General features: G+C 37.9%; 2 protein-coding genes and 1 long non-coding RNA gene across 4 annotated transcripts; 1 reads left to right on the forward strand and 2 right to left on the reverse strand.

The window, feature by feature from the left end:
• Positions 1-660: 660 nt before the first annotated feature.
• Positions 661-2231, reverse strand: LOC134875145 (uncharacterized). 2 transcript variants are annotated; one of them, XR_010167169.1, is made up of 4 exons: positions 2127-2231; positions 1618-1763; positions 1283-1505; positions 661-1064 (listed from the first exon to the last, which is right to left on the reverse strand). It is a non-coding gene; the product is annotated as an uncharacterized LOC134875145 (long non-coding RNA). The 2 variants fall into 2 exon arrangements; XR_010167168.1 differs by having other exon boundaries at positions 661-1505.
• Positions 2232-3279: 1048 nt separating this feature from the next.
• On the forward strand, positions 3280-10983 carry tmem268 (transmembrane protein 268). The gene is given in 11 exon segments (XM_063898395.1): positions 3280-3532; positions 6042-6180; positions 6740-6834; positions 6955-7062; positions 7471-7623; positions 7795-7905; positions 8806-8895; positions 9133-9193; positions 9196-9273; positions 9276-9349; positions 9755-10983. Coding segments are annotated over 10 exon segments (1074 nt in total). The 5' UTR covers positions 3280-3532; positions 6042-6044; the 3' UTR covers positions 9923-10983.
• Positions 10984-13098: 2115 nt separating this feature from the next.
• prrt1 (proline-rich transmembrane protein 1) lies at positions 13099-21731 on the reverse strand. Its single transcript, XM_063898571.1, has 4 exons — positions 21314-21731; positions 18029-18366; positions 16281-16472; positions 13099-15209 (listed from the first exon to the last, which is right to left on the reverse strand). The coding sequence occupies exons 1-4, from the start codon at positions 21330-21332 to the stop codon at positions 15033-15035; spliced, it is 726 nt and encodes a 241-aa protein (XP_063754641.1). The 5' UTR covers positions 21333-21731; the 3' UTR covers positions 13099-15032.
• Positions 21732-21734: the final 3 nt, after the last annotated feature.

Genomic DNA, 21734 nt, shown 5'->3' on the forward strand with positions numbered 1-21734 from the left:
AGATTATGAACACGGGCAGCCTACAAAACTCATTACACCAGTGAATTTGTATTATAACGATTGCATGCATGTGAACTAATAAGAATGCAATGATAATGTGTTAGCTTAATAAAATAAAATAATAGCCCACTTAAAAAATATTGTGGGGTCTCCTATAAACAAAATGAAGCTCTTAACAGTGGGACATATCAAAATAGTATACACATACACCCTTTTTAAATAAAAGTCTCATATTTGCAGGAATAAATAGTTATTTAAACATCTATAACATATTACCAGAATGTGTGAGTTATGTCATACAAGGTTATGCCAATTTAATTGCCAGCCTTTTTGATTAAGTCTGGTGTTTTTTTGTTGTTGCTTGCAGTAGTAGTCCGTTACTTATATCGTGATGAGTCATCCGTCTATTTTGATAAATGTTAAAACTTTCATTCTATTATGTCATTGTTAATATATAGTTACTACCCATCCTGCTATGCTAATGACACATTGTGTTACATTTTACATTTACCAAAAACATTTTCCTCATATGCAACTATAGTGACAAGCTGAATATGCTTTGTACATTAACTTATACCAGACTCAGAAGGCCACAACATCATATTTTTATTAAACAACATAATGAACAATTGATATAAAAATAACGAAACAAATATAAAGAAAAGATAATAATCACAGCAAAGTAATTAAACAAATAATCACTTATTATTATTACAAATAATCAACTAAATCAATCACTCGGGCCCTAATAAAGAAAATAATGATGACGCATGCAAAGGGCCTCACTGGCACTCCTCAAAAGAGGCAAATACTTTAAGGTTTCTCCTGCCAATTAATTCCTCACAGAAATGTTCATAATCACTCTGGGAATTGAATCTGAAAAGGAACGGGTTCCATTAGAAGAAGGGTTTCTTCCTCATCCCTGCTGTCATCTGATCTCAGCTCTGTTAAGGCTGTCCTTTCGTCTTCCCCGTCCATCCCAATCACCGCCTGGAGGGAAACTCTGCTGTTAGGCGATTGGGTTTGGCACCATGCTGCCTCGATGGTGTCTCTCAGGAAAGCAGCTTTTTCATTGAAGAAAAAGTAAGAATAAAGAGTAAGACTAGTGGCTCTGAGTGAAAAAAAATGACATCGCACTTTCCCAAAACCACGAAGGCATGCAAATAAAAGCAACTATTACTGACGGTTTTCAGTGATATCTATAAGTACTCAACAAGTCATCACAATTATTTTATCTTGTTATGCCTTAAGCCTTCAGCATCACACACATTAGAATGCATACCAAGTTCCCAGGTGCCAGTTCGCTCTGCAATTGGTGTTCAGTATTGTCTAGAAAAAATACAGAATGTGGTCTGTGTCTCTACTGTGTGCACTTGAGGGGCCACTGGGTGCTTACGTGCTTTTAAGTGCTTCGCAAAGTGTGTTTATAACGGTTTGTGTGCAATAGCAACAATGAAAGTGTGTTGAACTTCTGCAACTCAGACCATGATGTATGATTGGGAACTCTGAAAGAAAGGAATGACAATAAAGTGACAAGTTATACAATTAAGTAAAATACATAATATGGGAAATGTCAAAATTAACATAAAATATTTTCAATAAAGAAAGAAGGTGTACCTCTGTGCCTCACTGAAGCATGGCCTTTAATGTGGTACTCAAGCATCATTTGTGCGCCCTTAAATGTGCAGAAGGGGCAGTGATAGAGACCGCTGCTGCAGGTCTTTATTTGGGGAGTCTCGCCCTCCAATATTACACTAACGTGTCTGTATACGTCAAGGAAAAAATTGCATACACATAAAAAGTATGATTATTACAAATGCATAAAATAAGCAATATGCATTTCATTTGATAATTGTATACAGTGTGTAGACTATGTGTAAACTTGCAACGTGCAGATAATGGCTGTGGACTAATACAACAAGGCATACATTGAAGCAACAAAGCAAATTCAAATTCAAATGATTAGATATCTAAACATGTAGACCTAGACTTAACGTCACTGCTCCTGTTACGTGTGTAACGAACGGTCACACACGTAATTTGACTTTAATTGGTCATTTCTAAATATACCACTGCACTGCATTGTTATTACAATGACAATTATGCATATTGGCAGGCTCACTTACTTCCATGTTTTATATTCTAATGTCGGCTTCGTCTAAGATGGAGAACGGTGACTGCCCTGGCGAACGAACATGCGTCGATGTTGACATCGTGTGACCTGGGGGCGGTGATCAACCTGGGGAGGAGTCAAACGTTTGAGTCCTCCCCAGCTTGATCACCGCCCCGATCTGCAGCCTGCAGTCAGGGGCTTCTCGCATGCGCCGAAATAAAACAGGAAGTGATTATTATTTCTTATCCGGTAATTTAGTGCAATACAGGCAAACAGTCTACAACAAAAGACACACAACATAGAACATGTGAAAACACACAAGAGATTTATTGTTATATTTACAGATATTATATTAAAAAGTTGGCATAAATGAATATTTTAGTAATAACAGGATTATGAAAGAAATCCTGCTGAATACTTAAATCAGTCTTATGAGATAAAATATAAAATTGTAATTACTTTCATTATATTAAGGTAAAACTCGGCCATATGAATGACATATTGTGTGTTGCTGGATAAATTAGGATTGTTGATTGTTATTCCATTTGTTCTTGCTATTTATTGTTATTTATTAATTATATGTATTTGGTATTATACTTATCTGTAATGTGTTTGTATGTAAGTGCATTGTATAATATTTCATTGTGTTCTGCATAATGCTGTGTAGGCTATAGGGTAAAGTCTTGTACCCTGTACACAGCATTATGCAGTTTTCAGTAGTTTAATCATGCAGTTAAGTTAGTATTTCTGTAGGATAACACTATTGTTCAAATTTCAACTACAATTAATTCAAATATTTCCTTAATTGTACAATTATTTTTGATTTAAATCATATAGAGCAAACAAAAGAAGTCTTGAACAAAGGAGATTAATGTTTTGTAAATGTAGACTTCAATCCTTTACAATGCAGAAAGGGAAACATGCATGAGATAATCTGTTTATTTTGCATGACCCCAACAACAATAAGTTAATGTGTGAAAAGTTTCAGTAAACTGCTCCAGACACCATGAAACTCTCAATAATTGCCAACAAAAGACTGACTTAAGACAAGTCATAAAATTACAAGCTCCACCTCAAAATAAATTGTTAATATGCTTTCTTAATAAGCCTTTGCATATAACAGTTTGCTGTCTTTAGTTTTGACTGTGTCGAGCTGTGAACCACAAGCCACATTCCTCTAGTCATGAGGCCGAGCTGATCTGAGTCACACGCTGAGAGAGGGAGAAACAGAAAGAGAGAAAGAGAGAAGTCAGAAAGGAACTCTGCTAGGGCTCATTTCAGTGTGAAAGTACGACATGGTCTGTAAGCAAGACATACGGTACATGGTTGCTTTCAAGGGATCTACTACAAAAATTGGCCGACAAACGAACACAATCATCACAACTATGTTGACATGATGGACATTCATCTTAAATTCAGGTATGTGTTTCATCATCGGACTTTCTGGTTTCATTTATAATGGTTTTGGTTTCAAGACCTCACAGTCTTAAAGATAACTTCTCCAATGATACATGTCGGGTAGCCACAGAAAAACACAAGCCTGCTAATTTAACTTTTCACACTGAAATGTGACATCCTTCCCCTTTTTTCTCTACGCGTAAATTAAATAAGAGCATTTGAATGTCTGAACATTAAAAACATTGTGGGGGATTAGGTGTTCTGAGTGTGGCATCCAAGCAAATATCAGGGTAACTTATTGTTTGTGAGAATTGCACTAAATAGACACATATACAAACCATGATACAAACATATTTAGTTCAGCAGTATGTAAAACAACATATAACCAAACCAAGATGCAATTTTAAGATAACGGATTGTCAGTTGAGTTTGTATTGATAAGCTCAAGAAATACAGTATGTTATTTCCTCTATCGTGAAGTAAAGCTGCTGCCTGTGTTTGAACATACCCTTCTTGCACAAAAATGTTTATCTCCTTCTGAACAGGTGTAGTTTAAGCAGGCAATGATAAATAGGGCTCTGTATTACTTTATTTACATATACATGGAAGTAGAAATTTGACATTCATAGCAGAGAAAGTGGTGAGACTGAAGGGGCAAAAGTAATATAAAGTAGAGCATTGGGTTTTCACACCTCAATGGTAAAATGTGGCATTGTTACAAGCAGGCAGGGGTGAAGTAGACTAAGAAAAAGCTTGCTAAATAGAACAACTAAGTTCTATCTCATAAAATGTGCTGTGGAGAGTCATGACCAAAGATACCTCTTATTCTCCATTAACAGGCTGAGCTGTGCTGGCATGATAATACAAGACATTCTAGACATTTGTCTTTAAATGCAGTAGCTCTTGGCAACTCTAAAGGTTTATAAAAATGCACATTTATTTAAATTGGCTCCTTTAAACTGAATCTATTGAATAAGAAAATAAAATCCTCTCAATCTTCTGCTCTGACAGCAGATATCATCATCACCATGTCACACTGACTTCCTGCTGTTATTAAAATAAACTGTGAACTGTGAATGGTTCATCTGATCAGGTTTGCTAGAAAGAGATTACACAGGTGTATGGCTGTTTAACTTATTGGACTGGTACCTAATCCATTATTTATGGTTGATTTTTTAAATAAATACATTATAAACTAAAGTATTTTTAACACTTTGATTTGTATATGTATATGAGGGTAAAGCCACAACATACAGTATGCTTCATACAATAGAATAATCAGTATTTAGGCTGCTTCGGATAAGTATACTTGAACAGTTAGGCCTACTTCTTGGAGTGGCAAAAGCTGGACTTTTCAACCATGTAACCATTACTTTTAACTAATGCTAACCATTTCAACTGCTAATCCATTACTTTAAGTTCATGTCTTTAATAGTTACATTTACTTTAATGGCTGAACCAATAAGTGTTATCTATTTCAACTATTTCAACAGTTCATTCATTATTATTATTAAGCTTAACATTTCAACTCTTAAGTAACTTTTATCTAACCATTTGAAATGTTTGGCCATAGCCTTTGATGCTAATTAACTATTTCAACTGTCTATCCATTACCATTATTGCTAGCTAAATACTTTAGCTGTTTATCTTTTATTTCTACTGCTATCCATAACTATTGCAGATGGCATATTACATAAACTGATGCATAACCTACTTAAAATTTAACAACTGTTTTTCCATTACCTTTGATGCTAGTTAGCTATTTCCACAGTCACCTTTGTTGATAGTTATTCAACAGGCAATTTGTTACATTTGTATGCCAGTTGAATGTTTAAACTGTTTATATTATTACCTTTAATGCTAGCTAAATGCATATGCTATTTATCAATGATCTTTAATGCTAGCTTAATTTTCAACTACTCATGGTTTTAGCTAACTATTTCAATTTCTCTGCTAATTTGCTATAGTGAACTTGTTCTACCTACTCAAAATTGCAAAACATGTTATTAATATGTTTTATCACTTACTTGTAAATGCAGCCCCAGCTCACTAATAAGTTGTGCTTCCCATGTAGCTCCAGAAGTAGGGTACATCCTAGTGCATACCTAAATAAGTATAGATCTAGTCTATTTTACATAGTGGGATGGATGCAGCTCTACTAAGTTGAATTTATACACAAAAGTTATGAATAATCAATGTTGCGGTTTACTACTGTATGTCAGTCACAGTGATTGTCATGCTGTTTACATTTCTAACATGCTCAGGTGTTAGATCTGTTGTAGTCTATTCTTGGTAGACTTTTAAGTGATGCATGACCACTGTCACATGAAACGTTCTCTTTTTCTCTGATTTGAAATAAAAGTTTCATGGATATGTTTTTTGTTGAAAGGTTTCAGGTCCTTAGAGCTCTGTGAAACATTTGAATTATCTACTTTTGTTTTGACACTTTCAAATGCTCTATTCTTAATCAGACAGAAACTTGTATAAAGTTATTCTCAGATAATCTCTGATGTGCTTGTTTCATCCTTAGGACATGTTTTCATCTGAAATGACGGAGAACAAGAACAACGTTTGTTACGTGATGGAGGACGGTGAGATGGATGTGCAGATCAAACAAACCAAAGCTCAGCCAGAGCAGTCCAACAACAACAGAACCAACTGGTCAAATGGTAATAAGCTGCTTATTCGTTATTATTTGGTGAATTGTACTGCAAAAATAAATCATTAAGGTAGACGACATCAACCAGCTTGTATTTGATATTTATTAAAAAGCCAACAAACAGACTTTCCCATTCCCCCTTAACAAATCCTAAAATGATTTTGGAAACAAAAGTAAAGTGAACAACTTTCGGTCACATAAGGACTGTGTCACTAACACCAGACAACCAGTAAACAGACATAAAGGCTTCTAATTTTTTTGTTTTACTTCTTTACATAATATACATTATTGGCCAGATAATGTGCCAGAAGATATAGCATTGTCCCCACAAGACCAATGGCCCACGTTTTTACCACTGGCTGATTTTGAAGTGTGTATTTCAAATAAAAAATAGGTTTAAAGTCTTCTCTCTGTGTGTCTGTTTGTCTGTGTGTCTGTGTGTCTGTGTGTCTGTGTGTCTGTGTGTCTGTGTGTCTGTGTGTCTGTGTGTCTGTGTGTCTGTCTGTCTGTCTGTGTGTCTGTGTGTCTGTGTGTCTGTGTGTCTGTGTGTCTGTCTGTCTGTCTCTCAGGTCAGTGTGTTGTGGCCATGCCCGGCTATTCGGTGCTAAACCCAAGTTTTGATATGTCTCTCTGCCGAGCCAAACTGGAGAATGATGGCTTTCAGGTCAGAAGTCATGCAGACTCCAACACACACACTAACAAACATATGACCCAGTGTGGCACTAAGACATTCAGATATCTTTACTTAAATCTCCTGAGGTTGTTAATTTGTTTTATGTTATAGATTCCAGAGGAAGACATGGAGGCTCCTCTGAAGACAGCTCTGGAAGTTCCCTCAGTCAGGAGATACATGGTTTTCAACTCTGCTCTCTTCCATTTCTTAATGGCACCGGTATGATTGTCTGGGTTTTTCTACTTACTACAAGTTACTTTCTGTAGTACTTTTGCTGTACAATCAATCAATCGATTGATCCAACCAACAACCAACCAACCAACCATCCAACCAACCATCCAACCAACCAACCAACCAACCAACCAACCAACCAACCAACCAACCAATCAACCAATCAATCAATCAATCAATCAATCAATCAATCAATCAATCAATCAATATTCAAATTCTCTATGTCTGTAGACATGAACTTCGTGGAAACAAACTCAAAAACACATAGTAAACTGAAAAGCACATTTTTAAAAATGAGACCTGTTTTTATTTATTTTTAATTGCAAGCTTTTAGTCGCTGTCACTCAGACTGTTTTAATATTTTAGTTTGTACTAACAACCTCTCCTCTCCACCAGGTGCTGTATCTTGTGGTGTGGTGCGCTGTATTCTCCACGCTCCACATTTTTATCACAGTTAGTGACTACTGGGTCCTCTGCCTCTCGGTCAGCCTGGTCTCCATCTTCCTCACCACTGCCATCGTTTTCGTCCTCCATTACAGTAACAAGGAGGTAGGGGGGTGGGGGCTCTTATACCATGTTTACAGTAACATTGACACATATAATTTATAATAATTTGTACTTTCCCTGCATCTATTGCCCAATGACACAAATGGACTAATATCAAGTTGAAAACTTGTAATTGGAGTTACAAACATGCTTCTTTGTCTCTTTCTGTGTCAGATTGACATGAATTTAGACGTCCGGTTAATCCAGGTGAATGAGAGGCTGGTGAAACACAAGCTGCTGGTTTCCGTGGCTGACTGGGTGCAGTCCTGCGCAGGAAACATGCAGGTTGTTTTTATAAATAAACTGAAATAAAACAAAAACAAGGTTTCTAGAGAGGCCAGAATTGTACTAACTTTAGGTCCTTTCTTACTTTCTTATTTTTATTTTTTGTTTGTCAGGGAGAACAAAAGGAATATACACACAACATGAATATTTATGACACTGACAGTGAAGACAGAAGAATGACACAAAAACATGTGGTTAATGACTCAGCAATTTGCAATTAAGATATCTTCTTAGCAGGCAGAACGGCACAACAATGACAAAGCAAATACAAACCCTTTCCTAATCTAGAAAGCTCTGTATACTTCCAAATGTCCAGACATTTCCCCACATGTTCATTGTTCATTCATTCCATACTTTGTATGGAATATAAACTAAACTCAAATAAGGGGTGTGGGTTTGTATGGAATGCCTGCTTGCACAACATACCTTTTTGGATACATGTGTTTTGAATTATCAGAGGCTTATTCACCAAATGTCCTGCATCAAGAATATGCTAATATGATCATAAAGGATGCATAATATAAATCTACAACAATCTTTTTTTTAGAAAAGGACTAATATTGAAGAATCTGGAAGTTTATAATAATAGCAAACACAATTAAAACACTTCAAATAAATACTTAAAGAAATGTTGACCACACACTTTTACTGGATGTTTGGTGGTGATCCTACTGTTACATTGCGCTAGCTGTAATTTGGCCCTTCAATAGTGTTTTATTTGTCAGATAGTTTACAGATTTCTATCTTCACGGTCCACTATTATATTTCATCTTATATTATCTTATCTTATTAACTTGTCCTGAATCATGCTAGTGTATCATTACATCAAAACAAATGAATATATTTCTGCTTTGGCAGCCTCTGATAAAGTCTTATACATGTCTCTGTACCTCTCTGCAGCTGTACTTTGTGTATTGGGACATGTCCCGCTGTCTGAAGGCACTGACTGAAACTTTAGAGGAGCGCAACTTTGTGGGGAATGACACCCAGGTGAGTGAGTCGACATCTGTTTGTTTTCCTGCTGCTCTATTGATTTCTTCTTGTACATCCATGTAAATTCTTCCCCGGAATCAATATAATCATAATTCTTGCTGCTGTTGAGAGGATATATATATATATCTATATCTTCAGGAAAACAGAAGTTTACTCCTTAAAGGGTGGCTTTAGATTTCGTAACTTCAGATTTGCACTGAGACGGAATTTATAAAAGGATTTTTGTTTCACCAGAATAAACTGAAGAAGAAAATGTCGCATCTGGTCCTTGTGACGGAGGAAACAGCGGTTGACCTGAGGTTGGAGGGTCAGATGTGGAGCAGGACCCGGATGAACATAGGCCTCTGCTGAGCCAGGAGAACACGGGCAGCAGTGCTCATCTAGCCCCCCAGAGGCCGCCAAAGTAGCCACCAACTACAGCCTCGTCCCTGACGAGGCCTTACCTGCTCAGGTAAAGGATAGTAAAATGAGGTCTTTGTTCCCACACAAATGAAATGTATATTAGAGCATGACTGAAACATCAAATGTTTTGTTTTATTAGATTTCGCAGCTAGGTTCGCTCATACATATAAAGGTTAACATTTTTCATTTTGTACTTTTGGATTGATTTCATTCAAGTTAGATGTTAGTTAGTTTTCAAAGTAAGTTTTAATATTTTTTTCTGTTTAAAAAAATTAAAAGTTTTAGTTTAAATGTATCAAACTTAACAGTTTAATGTCCCAGAAGTGTGACGCTACAAACAGTATATAATAAATGTCTGGATAATTGAATTGTAAATAGGAATAACCATTGTGTTTCAATATTTTGTATCAAGCTGATTTCTAAGACTACTAAATGTTTATACTCTTATTTGCAGACTAGAGCCTACCAGCTTCTGATGACCTACAGTGCAGCATACGTGAAGCTGCTGGTGTCCCAGCGGCTGTCAGGTCCGACACACCACCGCCTCCGCCCCAGGAGGAATCACTGCACCACCGCCCCTCTCTGTCTCTGCCAGTATATCAAAAAGCAGATCCTTCGATAAGAAAGCCAGTGTTCAACCAGAAACATGTTACATGGAGCGTGGCTGTTCTAATTTTGCACCTATATACATGAACAGACAAACTGACTTGTTGGATAATTTCCTTAAATGAAGGACTTGTTTGGAGCTTCACTCTCCAGTCTGCAGGTGCCTGTACTGCTGTTTCTTTACGCCAGCTCTGTGTTTGCATCACCTGGATCCTCATCTATTTGTTCCCGACAATTCCTGCACTGTGCCAAATGCTGTCTGATCCAGCTGCTGTAAAACAATGTTTGCACTCGGGTACACATATAATCATAGCCTTACTTACTGCTGTTTTGAGTATTTGCAAAATTAATATAAAACATCTTGTGATTTGATTTGCAGTAGATTCTATATGTGTCTTGATAGTTGAGCTGAAGGCAGTGGTGGAAAATAATCCAGTATAGTTTCTCTAGTTCTGTCATTTGGTACAATGTTAAGGTACTACATTTTCATTTCATGCCATTTCATGCCACTTAACTCCTCTTAAGTAGAATTTATATGGAAATGTCGTAAGACGTACATTTTTCATTACAAGAGTCAAATTAAACTAGTGTTAATCAATCGTTTTACCTTCTGATCTTATATTGTCAGTTGGTCAGCCATTTCGGTTGTTTATGAAGCATTTTTATGTTTCAGTTGTGAAAAAAAATCCCCCTCTGAAATTTTGTGAAGTGAAAGTATGACGTAAACTGCTGACGTTAATTATTTAAAATTCCTCTTATAAGTACAATACTTGAGTATACGTATGTACTTACTTTCATTGTTCCACTGGATTTTAAATGCAGAACTATTTTTTTGAAGTTAGAAAAGGGTACTCGAGTATTTTACACAGTTTAAAGAATTCAAAATGTAATTGTTCCCAGAAAGAGACTTGTAATGTGTGTTTCGTAGAAAACACTGATCCCATGTCCATTGCATTTTTGCTTTTTTTAAATATAAAAGATTTCTGAGAAAAAAACATTAATTCATATTTCTCTGAAATGTCAATGATGCTAAAAAAACATCTAGATATTAAAAGCTTTTTTTTTTACCGCTCTCAATAGGCTAGCAGTGTTCACATTCCACATTTGTTTTTCAGCAAAAACTTTGGTTTGTAGCTGAATCCTATCTGAATCCTGAAAAACATTCTAGCCAATAGAAAAGAGGTTTGATGGAGATACTCAAGGTGGGAACTGAGCCAGCCTGTGTGTGCAGTATCACAGATGGCCATTTAGCCTCCCGAGGACAGCCAGCATCTCTGAATCGTTTAACTTGGCCTCACGCTGCACGCCTCTCTCCTCCATCACAGAATCCAGCTTCTCCCGGGTCAGCCACACTGGCTACCTCGCTGTGTGTTTGTGTCATCCTGCAGTTCTCTCGCTGGGCTGTCATCTGAGCCACAGAACTGGGACTGATGGGTAGTCGCTGGTAATATGGGAAAACCTGCAGCATGCTGCACACACAAATGCATAGATATCTACTCTGACTAGACACAAAAAAACAAAGTTGAGAGATCACAAAAAAAGACACAGTCTGGTTTCGCTTCTGTTGCTGACATTTAACGGAATATAGCCACAAATCTAAAGCCAATGATTCGTGTTAGCTTGCTTTCAGCATCATTGCACATAGCTACATCAAGGGAAATCTTTTTCTCTCCCTTTTTTAATTTTTCTGTTCTTGTCTGTGTCTACACATAATGTCAACCCTTCCTTGGCCTAATGGTACATTGCACTCTATCCCACAAATGTCAAACTCATGGTTGCACCTGAGGAAAATTCACAGTCATTATGCATCCTCTGAGGCCCATAAATGCCGGCACAAAATGTAAAAGCATTACATCCAACGGTTGTCGAGATACATCAGTTGGGATCAAAGTGATGGACCGTTCTGACAGACCAATGTTTCCTGGATGTGAAGGCAACAAAAATGACCAATAAGCAATGAAATCGAAATGTAGAAAAGTTTATATTATATGCTGTAAAACACAATGTGATTAAACAGCAGATAGTGAGAGATACTGTAGTTCATGTGCTGATAGAGGGAAGAAAAAGAGAGACGGGAGGGAGAAAACCGGGGCAACTATAAATAGCACCTTAGTGATGAGGCGAGAGAGGAAAGGCCACAGAGACACTGAGAGGATGTAGAGACAGGAGAGGGGGAAAACCAACCAAAAAAAGAAGACACAGCCTTCACCACCGTATCGTTCACAACCAAAAAATGATTCTTTTATTCATTACTCAAACAACTGAAGTCAGAAACAACCAACGCGTGTGCAACACAGCCATAAACATAATTCTAATAATAATCCCCTAGAGAACACAGGACGTTTTTGGCTCTTTGAAACAAGCAACCCATCGCGTTTACAAGCTCAAAAAATAATAATTTCAAAAATGAAAATAAAGTACACATCTCCCAGCTGTGTATAAACAGTTATGTTAAGTCACATCAGAAAGCACACAGGGAGATGAAGCCTAGCGCTGTATAAACTAGATATGCCAAGAGTCACTCTATTCAGTAGACACACACTCACCGTCAGAGCCCTCTGCACAATTATAATACTAAACAATACTGTGCTTTGTTTACTCTTTTAACACTAAAATATCACTCAGTCAATCATATTAGCACAGGGCGTTTATTTATCAAACGGCTAAAAGGGATTTTTCTTTTTGCTTAAATGAGTATTTCAACGCCCAAATAATAAAACACTTTAATATTCTTCATTTATCGTGAAAAGAAAATAACTTTTCCTAAAGAAATTAAGGTAATAACCGTAAATCATTTATATACAATCGTTTTGTTTGTAGGTAAAGTATTCCTTTAAGTGTTCAAAAAATGTGTAAACCTAATTTTACACCTATTCACTAATTTAATAGTTTGAGATTTTGGAAAGTACACTCAGCTATGCTTCCTTAAAGTAGATGATGGATGGATACGCACATAGAGAGCCGTTTCGATATCCTCATCTAATGCTCAGCAAGAAGGCAACTAAGCATTATTCCCAAAAGGTTAGACTATTAATGAAAGCAATTTTATCAAAAAGTCTTCAACTATTAATAATATGTTACCTGAACATTCTGAATAATTCTGTGTTTATTAGATCACATGTTTTGGCAGAAAAACTAGTTTACTCACTGTGAAATTGATCGTTTTGGTGAGATAATTTTCCTGCCTTCTAATCTATTCTTTTAAATAATAATCAATAAGGCAGTTGTTGGGTAAATCCTGGTCTCTGTGCATATATGTGATCAATCAAATAAAAGTTACAGGCTGTAAAAACAAGTCACTTCGTAAAACTGGCTTTTAGGAGCAATATTAAGTGTAGTTTTTAGAAGATTGATAAATATGTGCCCAGATTTACTTAATATAATACACAAGTGATAATCAAATGCAATGCAGTTGCCAATAATAATAATAACATAATATATACTACAGAATAAACTGTATTTTTGACGTCTATTTTTGTTCAACAAACATCATTTTAAATATCTCTGTATAACTCTTTTAAAAATAACATCATTATAGTGACCAACAGAGGAAAAAGGGGAAGCAGAAGGGAAATATTAATAGGTCCAATAACTCATGTTGACAGGAAAAAGATTGAGACAGAAAGGGGAAAGATTTCAAAGGACGGAAAGTGCTACAATACAGTATAGGCATTAATTATTTCTCTCTCTTATTGGAAACATTCATTTTCAGTTCTTCCCATAACCCCAGTACCCTCAGTTAGTTAATACAGTAACGTTACAGCCAAGTTGGCACAGCACACCTGCTGCTTCATTATGGAGACCATACTCTTTTGTGAAATGAACCCTGACTCGTTTTTGTTAAAACTGTGAAACCTTGATATTTAAGACAAATGGAAACAAACTGAGGATGACATGCAGGGTTATGTTGCCTCTTAAGTTTAACGGTGCACTATATTTTCACATACAGTGTCTGAGAGACTAAATACCTAAGAGATGTGCAACACAAAACAGGCCAATACATTTTGAAAATACTGCGAAATAATAATTGCAAACCTAAAATTAAAATACTAATTATCTTAATTGTCTCCATTTCTTATTTTGACAGTAGCTTGTACTAAAATACTGTACTACACACTTGTATATACTTTAGGAAATATTCCCACCAACAGCTGGGAGACAAGCTATTATTGCACTGGACACCCCTTTAGCTTAAATTTATATTTATCATGCACTATAAAAACTATGAATGTAAGCAGCTGCATTGTAACATCTTGTAACTACAAAGTGCATCACCATCAGATATCAAATTTAAGCCGATTTCAGAGTGTTGTATAGCTGCAACAAACTAGTGATATAATGTAAATTAAAGCAGAGAAAGTTGTTGCATTGAATAAATTAATACAGAACAGATTTTTAAATAAATACAAAAACATATAAGTTATATAATTCATAAATGATGTATCATCTCATCCAGCCTTAGTGTCCAAGTAACGTACAAACAACCGATCTCAAATAAATACTCTGTTTTGACTTCAGTACTCTGTGTTTAATTACATTAGACACAGTCCAGTCTCCATTTGGTGTGTTAAATGTGTATTGATCACCCCCCCAAACACTTTCTATAAGCTTGACAACAGCAATAATACAATTCTGCAAATCAACACTGCTTCAACATGGCACTTTAAAAAAAGAAAGAAGAGAACACATTTACTTGTAGGACTAAAATGTGCATTTAACTATCCTAAAAATATTTCACCTGGATCCAATTTAGTAGATTTGGAATATTTTAAACTGAAACCTCACAATCTATGTATGAATGAATGAGTATCAAATAAATTATTAAAACAAGGAGCTTTGTTTCCATCTTGCAGCTTGTATCTGAGTGTAAATATTAAGCAGTCGTTGTACTAACAGAAATACGGGGCCTCATTTGACAGATGCTTGTATTTGGCGTTTGAACATCAGCTGTGATTAGTTGTTTTTGGTTGTGTGTTTGATGGCAGCGGGTTAGGTCAGAGCTGTGTGTGTGCCAGCGATGCAATAGCAGTTTGTGTGCATTCTCTGTGCTCCTATTTCCTCCAAACGCTTGAGAGTAGATAGCTATGTAAGCGCCATGATTTCCATTTGTCTGACACTACGTGGAGTTACGGATCCCAGTCGTCGTCGTGGTGCTGCGAGGCGATGATGACGACCACGGTGAGGATGGTGCACAGCACAATGGAGGCAATACCAACAGCCAGGCTGATGAAGGAGAAGTTGCGGGCCTCACGGGAGGCTATTTCCGCCGTCACCATGTCCCCTCTGGCTATCGCCGTGCGCACCTAAGTGAGGCAGGAGGGAGGGGATGGGTGTGTGGGAGAGAGGAGAAATAAGGATTATGTAACAAGAAGATGCACGAGTGGGAGCAGGAGGGAGTCTAAAGCACCATGAATGGATCGATTTCACTGCAGCACAGGCTGAATGTGCAGAAAGAGGCCACTCCACACAACATTAACACACAATACCAACATATATGGCTCAGACCGGTGGGTCCATGCCTTGTCAGCTCAACTTAACTCAAAGCCAGCTGAGCAGGCCCAGAGGAGAAAATCCATTCTTTCCCGTTGCACCGACAATGGTGCAGTTACGTAATGAGAACTGTGTTGTGTATGTTGGTCAGCACAGTCTGCCGTTACAGAGGCAAACAACAGGCATCATGAGGTATGAAAGTCACCAGACCTATATTTACATTTCCCACATCACGCTGAACTAAACATGACCAACAAACAAAAGGGCCTTTTAACGCTGAGGTCATATTATATGGATGAAAGTATGCACAATTGGTGTAATGGTGGTGCACTGAGCCCAGATACATTCTCTTTAAATATGTAATATAAATCCTGCCGTGAAAGCTTCTGCTGTAGGCCTTTTATGTCTGGCTGTGCATTATTTTAAAGTGTTAGAAACAAACGTTGTCAGCATTTGTAATTCACCTCAGAGTCGTGCCTACTTTTTTTTGTTGCATATATAGTATGTGGATATTGTGTATACTAGAAATGCCCAGATGTATACAACATTAGAAAGTATTTCTGAGTATAAAATGTAAGCTGACTTAGCGAGGGTTTTAAATAATTAAATTGGATTAACAATAAGATACTGAATAATTAGTATTTGCCTGGAAAATAAAAAGACCTAATGTTGATTAGCTTTGCGATAAACAATATTCATCAAACTGTAGCTCAAAGTCATGTGATGCAGGGATCATTGCCATTGTAAAGGCAGGTCCAAACCTGAAAATAAAATAAAGGGTAACATGACTCAAGGATGCATTTACATTACAAAGTCTCCCTGGTGGAGGCGGCATTATGTTAATAAAACTCAAAGATCATAAGATATGATGAAGCGTTTTTAACCTGCACTGCTTTAATGATCGCAATGATGCCTGTGGGCCAGAAGCAGCAGACGGTGGTAAGCACGGCGATGGGCAGGTAGTCGTGTGGCGGCCGGCGGTCCATCAGGGTGATGCCGGGGGGCATTTGCATGGGATGAATCTGGCCTGGTGGGATCCCAGGGTGGCCTCCCCCTGCTTGCATGTAGGGCTGACCCTGAGGGAGGGAAGAGACAGTAAGTACTGCTTTTTAATAACAGAGCACTTTACAGAGTACTTTCATATCAAAAACACAGGACAAGGGGGACGCAGTCAAAGAGGAGAACAGCTGCATGAGCAATGTTTCTGTTGCATGTATCAAAGAGTCGTGCATGTAATAGATTCATAAGCAACATGGTAGGGAATGTCATCATAGACTATAACAATGTATGATCAATTTGAGGATTAATCCCCAGCTCTTCCTTTCAATTCAGTGCACTTGCTGGTGAGAACAAAATCACTTTCAGTTATTTGATGACTCATTTAGCCCCCAAAAATCACATTTTGGGGGCTAAATTCACCACTGGCAGTTTTCTTCTACTACACAAACATCTGCAGCTTTATTTAGAAAAATGTTTGCACCAAATTGCAACCAAACCAACAACTACTCACATCTGCTCATATGTTGCATTTTTCTAAAACTGACGTTCCTTTCTTGTTTTTTCATTGTGGTTTTAAATAGAACATTGCATTATCGTTATTATCATCACCATAAATGTCACGGTTTTGTGTAGGATAAGCCTTTTTCTTCTTTCTTGTGTTATTAGTTGTGTTGTACCATTTTACTAAAAACATTGATGCAATTTCACCTGCAAAGGTTAAAGTTCTGGTAAGGGAAACCCTTTATGTTAGATTTTTAAACTTCAGTCTCAATGTATTCACTTTGAATCACACTAACTTCAAATACAGAGCCTTCCCAGACAGAAAATTACCCAATGAAGCAATAAATGAAACTTTTATTGCCCGCAGGGGAATGTTCCTTTGCACAGAGCATATGAAGAATATCAACCATACATGACAGCACATAATATAACGTAATAAAAAGCATAGTTACGGCAATCCATAAAAGACATCACGAGCTATTTCAAGAAGATGCCAATTCAGACCCCATGATCAGGTGGTTATCAGCTGAATGCTGCGTAATGAGGATGTAATACCTATTATTTAATGTCCTGGTCATGATATATCATTTGTTCTAGATGAAAGTGCATACTCAGTCCCCAGACGATGCACTGCTATTGTCTTGTGAGCTGAATTCATTGTGTACTTATCTGACATGTAAGCATTACTTTTATTTTGTTCCCCAGTTAGCTTGCTCCTTTAAATGGAGCTTCTGTTGTGTTTGTTTGTAAATGTTTTCAATGTGTCCTGCCTGGATGTGATATATATCTTTAAAAGTAAGGTTTTATATAGACAAATGTCTGCCTTTTGTAACGAAATAGTAGGCAATGTATTTTCTTTTCTACAACAAAAACAAACTTAGGATATAATGGAACACTTCCTTTATTTTGCTCATGCTTTAAACCAAACTCTATAGATTTCTTTTCCGATAAACATTCTTGTAAATTATTGGGACAACCTGTAAAATAAAGTGTGAAGAACGGAAAACATACAAACTGTGAAATGAGGTAGGAAGAAGGTCAAATATACTGAAGAGAGACTGGTGTAATTCTGCAGCAGCCTGATGTCAGACCTGTGAAATCATTCAAAGCACTTAACTTGTCTCTGACTCACCGATGCCATGGGGTAGACAGGTACGTAAGCTGTGCAAGGCTGCAGCTGGAGCGGATAGCCCGGCTGGAGGTATCCTACAGGGGCATGAGGCATGGTGCCTCCGGGGCCCTGGGTCTGGACCGAGTAGCCCTGCAGGGCCCCCTGAGGTCCCATCTGGCCGCAGTGGAACTGGGTTTCTTGGAGATATCCATCTGAGCCCGGAGGAGGAGGCGGAGGAGGGTAGTTGGGTTGGGTGCCGGGTGTAGGCTGCATGTTTGGATGCTGAGGTACATTTGGGTCTTGTGGGCCGGGCAGGTACGGTGGAGGCTGCATGGTCTGACGGCTAGAGTCATCAAGACCTGAGAAACGAAGAAGAAGAATAAGGAGAATGAGGGAAGATAAGAACAAAGCAGGTAGGAGAGGGATCACAAATAGAAAAAGGCAGAGGAAGAAAAGAAACGGATGTAAGAGTGAGGGCATGTTATCTAACTCGAGCACTATCACACTTTTGTGCGCATGTTGAATGTAATATGTCTTATCTCACCGTTGAGCAGAGGAAGAAACAATTACACAGACCAAAGCTCCTCAGTAAGACTTCAAAGAGCCTCCACAAAGACAAAAACCAGTGAAGTCTCTGTGCTAACGATGACAGTGATTGACATTTTCACCTCCAGAGATGAAAAGCCTTTTTCTCTCTCCCATCAAAAATGTTTTTTTTTTATGAGCGGTTAGCAATGTCAAAAGCGTCATCTTATGGTCTCTCTGTCTGAAACATCCTTATTCGTTCTTTGTGTTAGTTAACATTGAAAATTTCTGTTTGGGTTTTGTGTTTTCACAGCAGGGAAGTGGCATGCTGGTGCACGGTAATCCAGATTGACAGGGACATGAGGAGGGAGGAGAAAGAGAAGATGGAGATGAGGAGGAAGGATTTGATGGGACAGAGGATGAGAGTGGAGCAGCTGAGTGATGACGCATTGTGCTTGGGGACGATCTTTACGTAACGCAGATTCTGTCACAAGCAGGAAGCGGAGCAGAAACATACAAGAGGGGAAAGGAGCGGGCATGAGGGAAGGGACACCTTTAAATGGGCAAGCAGCTTGGCAAACATGAGGGACAACACATGTTGGTGTTTCTTCATTTAAAGGCTCAGAATCCCAGGTAAAAGCTAGGAAATGGTGGATTTGTAGCTGGAAATACAGTGACATAGGAGTCAAATGTCTGAACATTATTTATTTTTTAAAAGACCAACTTCTCAAAAAAAAATCATTATTGGTATGGGTTACCACTTTGCTGCAAAAGTTGAAATGGGTGGATCAAAGCCATTAACAAACAGATATGAAGTGTTATTGATCAAAGTAAAATTACTCATTTATTACTTTTTCGAGGAACCTCTGAAAGTCCACACTGTGCTCTTTGTCTGTTTTGGATCATTGAACTAGCAACCCTCTGGTTCCTGAGCCAAGTCGTTGCTGCAAGACTAGGTGTAATTTTTTTTAATTGCATTGCTAATTAGTCCCAGGAAATCCCCTTCAACAACTTGAATGAATTAAATACAACATACAGCAAAACCATTACTCATTCAATGATACAAAACTAATTATGGCTGTAAGGACAAGGGCACATACTAAACAGGATGTTATGAGGTAGGAATGTGTAACAGAAAAATAAAATAAATAGGGGGATAAAATATTGAGTTAAATTAAAATAGCTTGGCATGTGTGACAATGTGGAGTCTTTGGCCATTATGTGATTAAAAGCGTGGGAACATTTTGCAGGTGTAATTTAAGCCAGGTGAGATAACACATACTGTAGCTGTCCCAAAGAGGAAAACATCTCACAACCAGCTTTTAGAATAAGAGCTTTTTGGAACATTCTTCCATTAAATATACTGTATGTTTTAGTGACTCTTACTGTTCCTTTTCACAACATTTTGAACAAACAACAAAGCAACGGCCACAACAATGCATGCTTGTCCTTTGTGCCCTCTTTTTGTGTGTTTGTCAGATTGCGTCCCTTCTGCTTTCAATCAACATATGTCATTTTATGTGATTTCGTGTCTCACATTTAACTTGTTTGCACTGATTGTCTTCCCAACATAGTTAAGTGTAACTGCATGTGTAATTAAATGTCCTACATTGCCTCACTCTACTAAGCTTTCTGTTATCCTGTTCAACTATGTTGCTTTGTCAAGTTTCTAATTTGTGTTTTCACATGTTGAGTGTTTAATTGTTGTTTTTTGGCCAATTTACCATCAGCCCAAGGGACACCAGTTGAGAATGAGCCTACAGGCTGACACTGGAACATCTCCAGTGATGGTAATCAATGTGCATTGTTCCTAAGGATTAATAAATGAAATAAAAATGGAAGCAGTAGGGTTAACAATGAAAACAAAGAACATAATACTGATCTTCAGTGAATTATAAACGGACCTAAATCATTCCCATTGAAACATCTGCAAAGTATCATTACCTAACAGTATTTATATTGATAAGCAATGCTCTGCATCCATACAAAGTAAAGGAGGCCTGCTGCTGATGGAAAATTAGCATCAACGATGGATAAAGGGCCACGCGGGACTACAGTCAGATTTGCAGCCTTGCAGCAACTTTACGCTTTTCATTATGACCATTTGTTCTGTACTGTACATCTGCAGTTTCAGCTCCATCAGTAGTTGGCGCTTTAACGTCCGAAAATAACCGAGAAGCAAACTGGAAAGACAAAAATGCTTCTTTTATGGTAATGTGCCAGACGTGTAGGATGATTATTAATTAAGGCTGTTAAACACGCGCAAGTGAAGACGTGCACGCGCAGAGGACACCCACACTGATGTCCACAGTCAGGAGAGACGTACGTAGGCTTGTGCGTAATAAAGATAATGAGACTCGGAAAGAAATGAAAAAAGCAATAAAACCGTGATAAACTGCATCCTGTCATATGGACATAATGAAAAGGCTACATTTCCAACCGAAAAGAGACCAAATGTTCTACATGTGATTGGAATATAATCACGCAAGTCTAATAATGTCACTTTAAACTCTCATTGAGCACCCTGGATGTATTATGCGGCCCTATGAAGCTTTTCCTCCCGGGGCTGCACCCAAACAGCGGTGCAGCATCCTATAGAAGCAGCGCTGTACAATTAAACAGGGACGTTGACAACAGGGGGAGCAGGAGGAGAAAGATCTCGTCAGCCTGATAAACGAACATTTTTTTTTTTAAATCCCCAAATCCCAAGAGAGATTTTGACTAAAGTGGCTCAATTAGGCTCCAAAACACACCCGATCAACACAATTAAAAACATCTCACCGTGTTTTTCCGACGACATGCCTTCCGATCTTCTGTCCTCCTCTGTGGTGTATTTTACTCCAAAGCTGGTGTTGAAAAAAATCCCTCTTTTCGTGCAGGATGATGCAGATTTTTAGTCCGAACAACCCATCCTCAAGATGTCTTCATCTTAAAAAACAGCTTACTTTAACTTCAAGTGTTTCCCCCCCCCTTAAGTGAAGCTAATTCTGTTGCAGTGCACGGTGCTCCCCCTCTCCCCTGCTCTCTGTGCGGCCGGCAATCTAATGAGGTTTCTCCACTAACGCGTCGCGTACATTGAATTAATCAGACACAAAGCTATCGTTGTCTTAAAGCGACAGCTCGGATTGCGAAACTGCACACGCATTGTGATGGAGCAACCCATCACAGCTCAACAAAGAGCCACGGATTTCTTTCCTTGCAT

This window comes from Eleginops maclovinus, chromosome 13, assembly GCF_036324505.1.
Source record: "Eleginops maclovinus isolate JMC-PN-2008 ecotype Puerto Natales chromosome 13, JC_Emac_rtc_rv5, whole genome shotgun sequence".
Lineage (NCBI taxonomy): Eukaryota > Metazoa > Chordata > Actinopteri > Perciformes > Eleginopidae > Eleginops > Eleginops maclovinus.

Coding starts and splice junctions, on each gene's coding strand:
- prrt1 (XM_063898571.1), bottom strand. Junction 16,473..18,028: donor CTGTCTACCCCATGGCATCG/GTGAGTCAGAGA, acceptor TCCCTCCCTCAG/GGTCAGCCCTACATGCAAGC. Junction 15,210..16,280: donor CGATCATTAAAGCAGTGCAG/GTTAAAAACGCT, acceptor TGCCTCACTTAG/GTGCGCACGGCGATAGCCAG.